General features: G+C 34.5%; 1 protein-coding gene across 1 annotated transcript in view; it reads right to left on the reverse strand.

Moving 5' to 3' along the window:
- Positions 1–7,676, reverse strand: part of aclya (ATP citrate lyase a) — a gene marked incomplete in the record, with an annotated part of 37,411 nt that overhangs the window by 12,467 nt on the left and 17,268 nt on the right. Inside the window, 3 exon segments of the mRNA XM_036213176.1 lie at positions 552–670; positions 2,859–2,989; positions 3,410–3,489. Coding sequence (XP_036069069.1) covers positions 552–670; positions 2,859–2,989; positions 3,410–3,489 — 330 coding nt within the window.

Consider the following 7,676-nt stretch of genomic DNA (forward strand, 5'->3'; position numbering starts at 1 on the left):
AATTATTATGTAACATGTTGTAACAGATTACACATCTTTCTCATCTCTATAAGTGGGATAAATTACGGAAAAATAATGACTGAAATATTTTTTCGCCCCACTGTAAATATCTATTTTAAAAAGTCTATTTGACGCACTTTTGCACTTTGCTTGATTGTATTTTGGCTTTAAAAAGCACAATTGTTCATCATTTTCATTATCATTGCTTTTTCAAAGTTTATTTTAAATTATAATATATTTAGAAATCATTTTCTTTCTTTATATTTGATCACTTTTCTCTGCAAATAGAAAGAAGAACTCAGCGGTTCTCACAGGGAATAATTAGTCATGGCTGATGTTTCTGCACGTCACGCTTTACATCTTCGACAGACGGCAGCAAACTCCTTCCTACAGACTCACTAAAGCAGCAGCATGCGGAACCGAGCGCTCCTCTCCAAACCTAATTATGTGTAGTGGATTCATATCAAGAGTCTGAGGATAATGAGCTGTGCAGAGCGAGCACAAATTCCTCTTTTTTTTCTTTTTTTTTTTTTTAAATCCGGTTGGTGTACCTGTATACCACCGAGGCTCCTCCTCCTGCCACCATCGTCCAAATTCTGCCTCGAGGGTTCAGCAGGGTCAGCTTGAGGCTGGCGCCACTTTTTGCATCGAGATCCGCGATGTAAGCTTCCTGCAAGACACGCAGACACGGTTATGTGCTGACGGTTTAACCCATCCCGTAAGAGCAACGTGGAAATGGTTTTTAAATCTGCCGTAAAACCGTCAGCAGGTGAGATTTACCTCACTGGTTGTTTACAGCAGCTTTGGCCACAGCTGGTGGTTAAGAAGGAGCAAAAAAAAAACCTTCCAATCAAAGGCCCCCGCCGTCCCAAACCTCTGACAGCCTCACAGGAGCCCAATTAGAGCAGGCCGTCTGCTGAACCGACAGTCTGTCTCTAACGGGCTCCGGCAGCACAGCCAAAAAGAGGAAAATATCCCTAAATAAACAAGCTTCTTTAATTAAAGTCAGTTTAGGACCACCTATAATATGCTGCTTATATGGTAAATTAGACGATGTGACCTGAAAAATAGAAGGTTTATTTCCACACATAAGACGAGAGTTTTGGTTTATTTAACAGTAACTCATATAGGAAAAAAACAAACATGGGTTTCTATGGTACAACAGAGTTTCAGGGCCACCAAAAAAGAAAAATTATGTGCTAAAAATTTTTTTCTCGTAAATTTACAAGATTAGGACTACCAAAAAATGTATGAGATTCAAATCAAAGGGAACATACGGTCCAGCAACATCTCCTCCAGGTGATGCTTCCACCTGAAGAGGTTCAGTTTTTGGCATATTTGTTTCAATGTTTGTATGATAATAATAATTAGATTTTGGGTAACAAAAAATGTATTTGTTTTTTAAACCTATCTAGAAATAAAGGTCTACAGCTCAGATAAACAGACAACTTTGGTGTTATTCTCATTAATTTATTACTTTTTTTTGTCATAAAGTTTTTTACTTTTTTCTCGTAAATTTACGACATTTAAAGGAAAAGATTTTCAACTTTACAACACGTAAATTAATGATAAAGTCATAAATTTAGCCTATGACTTTGAAAGTCGTAAATATACGACATTATTATTGTAATTTAATCGTTACGACTTTTTCTTGTAAATGTACGACATTGAAAGTAAAAAAAAATTGCAACTTTAGAACACGTAATTACAAGAAAAAAATGACAAATTTAAAAGATGACTTTCAAAGTTTAAAAATAAAACTTTATTCTTGTAATTTAACAGTTACAACTTTGTTCTTGTAAATTTACATTATTTAAAGTAAAAAACGTACAACTGTAAAACACGTAAATTTACAAGACAAAATGTATAAATTTAGCCTATGACTTTTAAAGTCATAAATAAATTTAATTTATTTTCATAATTTAAACGTTACAACTGTTTTCTTCTAAATATACGACTTTAAAAGAAAAAATTTACAACCCTAAAACATGTAAATTTACAAGACAAAACGTATAAATTTAGCCTATGACTTTTATAGTTATAAATACATTACTTTATTTTCATAATTTAACAGTTACAACTGTTTTCTTCTAAATATACGACTTTAAAAGAAAAAAATTACAACTTTAAAACACGTAAATTTACAAGACAAAATGTATAAATTTAGTCTATGACTTTTATAGTCGTAAATATGTGATTTTATTCTCATAATTTACACAGTTACAACTTTTATCTTGAAAATTTACATTTTATATAAAAAATGTACAACTTTAAAACACAAAAATTTACCAGAAAGAAAGTCATACATTTAGCCTCTTTGAAAGTTGTAAATATAAAACTTTATCCTCGTAGCTGAACAGTAACAGAGTTTTGTTGTAAATTTAACATATTTAAGGTAAAATATTTTAAGTCATAAATTTACGTGAAAAAGTGATAAATTTAATTTATGGTTGTAACTATACAACTATTCTCGTAATTTAACATTAACGACCTTTTTTTGTTGTAAATTTAAGACTTTAAAATAATTATTAAAAATTCTTTTTGATTGTAAACTGGCCCTAATAATCCACCATCTATGGGGTTCCATTTGTGCCAAAAATGTGTTTTTGTCTATATCTTTGCTTCATTTTCTATGTTCATATTTTTGATCCATGTCTATATTTAAATGGTTTTGTTGCTAGTGGACTGAATACATAAACCTAAAACATTGGATAGTGGACCAAAAACACAAACATATTTTTGGCACAAATGGAGCCCCGTAGATTTCATTGATTCTTTTATTTTATGTCCTTTGAAATGCTTTTTCTCTACAGGGAAACTACTGACAACAGTGACACTTCAGTCTATTCGTTCCTCACCTCAGCATAAGCCTCCCTGCCGAAGGGGGGAGGAAACTCCACGTCTCCCCATTTGCCTTTACAGATGTAGTCGGCAGTGGCATCGATCTTTGCTGCCATGTCCAGGACGTAAACTCCATCTTTTGTGACAACTAACAAAGTAGAAAAAAACAAGACGTCACTGAAAAGAAAAACTGCACACGCAGGAAGTGAGCACGAATTAAAAGTGATGCTCAGACTCAGGTGATTCACCCGGCTTCCTGCGGAGTCAGTAGGAAGTGGAGGGAGGGGGGAACAAGTGGCTGGACATCAAAGCAGGAGCTACATCAACAAGATCAGCTGCTGGGGGGCATGCGCCGGTGCCAAATTACTTAATTAAAACACACAACTTCCATGAATTAATTCACGGTTTCCTCGCTTGCAGCTAAAAAATGTGTCAGAATCAACATTATTTAATCATTTTACCCGACTCCGTCTCCGTTCTTTGAATTTTTTATAATAATCCCGTCATAGTGACTGTTTTTACAGGGAAAAATTATTGTTTTTTTTTAAAGTGGGAAGTGAAAACCTACCGAGAGGATTGATCTCCAGGTATGTGAAGAAGAGTTCTTCGTACAGGTTGAAGAGTCCAACTATGAAGCTGGCCAGAACCCTACAGAGAGAAAATGATGACAAATTATTTAATTTTATTACAAAAAAATGTTGAAAATTATGATGGATAAAATCAAGATTAGTCTCTTTTCTGCAGAAATTCAACTACAATTTCTGATCCTGACAACTGGATTTGATCTTCTAGTGGGAACTGGCTTTGAGTGTCATCTTTGTAATAAGATCAGACTATAATTTAGTTTATTTTTTCCATATTTTTACATCAGTATTGCTAGTTTTTCAATTTCTTCTATACTTAGTTACAACTTGTATTGTAATTTCGTTGTAAAATTAGTTGTTTTTTTCTTTGCTTGAAATGTGCAAAATATTTAGTTTTTATACACTTTATAAACATACTGTAACTACCACAAAACAATAATTTCTCTTTATAGAGGATAAAATGTTTAATTTCATATCAAATACATGAGTTACATGAAAACATTAAATACTCACTCTGATCCTCTTTTCATCTATTTTAAAATTATTCCTGGTGGTCTTTGAATTAGAATTATGCTGAATTGTATATTTTAAACTGAAAAACTCTGTATTGTTTACTAGGACTTAGTCTCTGCAGAGCGGCAAGGGTTCATTAGAAATTCACCACCGAGCTTCTATAAATATATTACGACATTTTAAACTAGAAAAGTTGAATTACTTGCAATAATACTAGTGTGAATACTTTTTGCTGAAAGTAGTCGCTACAGAGGCTGAAGCTTTTGGCTGGAAATGGTGACGCAATTTACTTTAAATCTTGAAGGAATTTGCAGAAATGCAAAAGCTGTTTGTAAAATGTTAAATTTGCAAAAAAGGCTGGAAATTTTATTAACATACAACTAAAGAGCGCTGAAGTTGGCCTAAATTCTGAAATATTTGTAGTAAAATTGCTTAAAAATCCATAATACTTGCCAAGTTTGCAAAATATTTAATTCATTGCTTAAATATGAGCTAAACTCCAAATTAGCCCAAAAAACCTTAGTAGCGGTCAAATTAGTCAAAAACGCTAGAAGATTTCTTACTAGCTAAACAGTAAACTAAATTAGTCAAAACGTTAGCCTGTTGCTAAAATAGAAGCTAAACTCTAAATTAGTCTAAAAAAAAACAGTAGATAATAAATTAGCCAAGACGTTAGCATGTTGCAAAAATATTAGCTAAAGTCCAAAATAGCATAAAAACCTCAGTAGATAACAAATTAGCCAAAAAAAAGCTAGCATGTTGTTTAAATACTAGCTAAACACCAAAATAGCCTAAAATCCCTCAGTAACTAAATTAGTCAAAACATTAGCCTGTTTCTAAAATAGAAGCTAAACTCTAAATTAGTCTAAAAAAAAATCAGTAGATAATAAATTAGCCAAGACGTTAGCATGTTGCAAAAATATTAGCTAAAGTAAAATAGCATAAAAAAACCATTGATAACAAATTAGCCAAACATATTAGCATGTTGCTAAAATATTAGCTGAACTCCAAATTAGCATAAAAACCTCAGTAGATAACAAATTAGCCAAAAAAGCTAGCATGTTGCTTAAATACTAGCTAAACACCAATATAGCCTAAAATTCCTTAGTAAACTAAATTAGTCAAAAACGTTAGCATGTTGCTAAAATATTAGCTGAACACCAATTTTTTTTTTAATTACTATAAAAGATGAGAACATATCCCATAAATATATTTAAAGGTTTGTTGCTAATCTACTAAAATTTTGAAATTTGAAGAATTTCTCATTCATTTTCTATGGGGCATATTTTGTTCAATATTTCCAAAAACTATAAAGTTTATGAAAACCAAATTGCTAAATTGCTGAAAGTGTGATTGAGTTTTTATGTGCCAAATAACATACAGGAAAAGAGCAGGAGAATCCCTGAAATACTAAGAAATGCAATTTTAAGGTTAATTTTCCAAATATTTGTCTTCAGTCCTTAAAAAAATACCACAAAAATGCATTAAAAATGCTAAAAACACAATTGTCCACAGATCGGGTCTTTAAAACTCAGCTCATATCCATAACAGTACATTAAAGGTCAACATTCATTACGACTTTTAAGAGCAACTGTGAAGATTTAACATGTTCTTGTGTACATATGTAAAGAAAAAATAAGCTCAAAATTCAAATAATTTATGGACCACTGAGAGCACATTTAAAATAGATCAAAATATGATTGGAGTTGGACTTTCAGATAATAAAAAAAAATGACATTAGCATACATTTTTTGAAAGTTAAACATTAAAAAAGGTAAATTTAGCTACAGAACTGTTATTTTGGAGTGTCAAAGTGACCATTGTGTGTGTATAACAGACAATATTTGTTATCTACAGGCTACAAAACACAATTTTCTAGTGACAAATGGCGTTATTGATGATAAGCTGCAGCAAACATCACTTCAGGTTTGTTAACGCCGCTGTTGACAGGAAGCAGCCCGCCTGTAAATTAGCGAGGACGCTTGTTGTTGGAGGGAAAACCCCTAAATTGCCTCATTCGTCACATGTCAAAATGGAGGCAGAAGGTGGAGGTAGTATCGGCTCTGTCCTAAACTAACAGACCCGAGTAGAATCCACATCCATCAGCTGGAAAATAAGCCTCTGTTTTGGTTCTGCGGTGAGGCGGTGGAGTCATTTCAGGGGTTGCTCCTTCGGTGTCAGTCATGACAGCGGGTCCAGCCAGACTCGGCTGTCACCAGAGCGCCTCCAGAGGGATGGACAGGAGTCACTGGAGGGTGAGCCTCTGTATCCATCCCATCAGAATCGTGCTCGGAATGTCACTTCAGGGAATAAAAAGGCTGATGGAAAAACATTTGTGGAAAGGAAACCCGCTCCAAGCAGCTTTTACTGCCAGTTCAAGGCTTTATATGCGTACCACTCCTCTCTGTAATGTGCATTTTTTTAGGATTCAAAGTGGGAATCCAGGTTCAAATAATGACATAAAATCCTGGTTTGGGGATCATTAAGACCCAGAAACTTTCTGTTCTGGTGCCGCTTTTGATACAGTAGATCACCAGATCTTCAGAGTCTAGTGGGCCTCTCAGGAAATGTCCTTAGTCCTATCTCACTGATTGACACTTTATGTAAGTATGGATACTTACTCCTCAATAATCTGTGAAATTAGTTGTGGGGTTCCCCAGGGGTCAATTTTAGGCCCCATATATGTTGCCTTTTAGGGGTGTCGTCAAGAGACACTGAGCTGACTCTCACCTCTCTGCTGATGATACACAGATTTACATCACTGTGTTTCCTGTAAAGACTCTTTTAAATTGTATTTTAGAAATCAAGTCGTGGAAAAAAAATTACGTCATTGGTTCTGAAGACAAGAGAGTTGATTTTACCAAAACTTAAAAATTATAAACCTTCTCGTTGTACTTTTTGAGCTAAATTTTACTCGCACATATTAAAAATGTCATTAAGACAGAATTTTAATTCAATTCAATTCAATTTTATTTATATAGCCCAAAATCACAAAGAGATTTGCCTCATTGGGCTTCAAAATATAAACAATTGTTAAAAACTAAACAGACTACATAAAACTGGTTATCCCTGCCCTTAGACCCTCCCTCCCGGTAAGGAAAAACTCCTAAAAAAACCTGAGTCAGGAAAAAAGAAGAAACCTTAGGGATTCCCACATGAAGGAGAGATAGTAGCACTTTTATTATTTTATCATCTTAATAAAAGTATTGCCAGGGCCCCCCCCATTTCTCTCACTTCTCACTTTTTTTAGTGGGTTAGTTTAGTCGGAACTTAGTGTTCTGACGAGGACCAGGGGCGGGAACACATTACACCCATTTTAAAATGGGCGTATAAGGGAGCAGACTATTTCCTGGTGGAGAAAAGGAGAAGTCTATTTCATGGGGGAGAAAGAGAGCAGACTATATTGTGGTGAAGGAAGGGAGAAAACTATTTCCTGGAAGAAGAAAGAAGTAGACTATTTCTTGGTGGAGAAAAGGAAAAGATTATTTCCTGGTGGGTGAAGGGAGAAGACTATTTCCTGGAAGAAGAAAGAAGCAGACTATTTCTTGGTGGAGAAAAGGAAAAGACTATTTCCTGGTGGAGAAAGGGACCAGACTATTTCCTGGCAGAGAAATGGACCAGACTATTTCATTCATCCATCCATCTTCTTTACCGCTTCCTCCCTTTCGGGGTCGCGGGGGTGCCGGAGCCTATCCCGGCCACTGATGGGCGAAGGCGGGGTACACCCTGGACAGGTCG

This window comes from Oryzias melastigma, linkage group LG8 (assembly GCF_002922805.2).
Source record: "Oryzias melastigma strain HK-1 linkage group LG8, ASM292280v2, whole genome shotgun sequence".
Taxonomy (NCBI): Eukaryota; Metazoa; Chordata; class Actinopteri; order Beloniformes; family Adrianichthyidae; genus Oryzias; species Oryzias melastigma.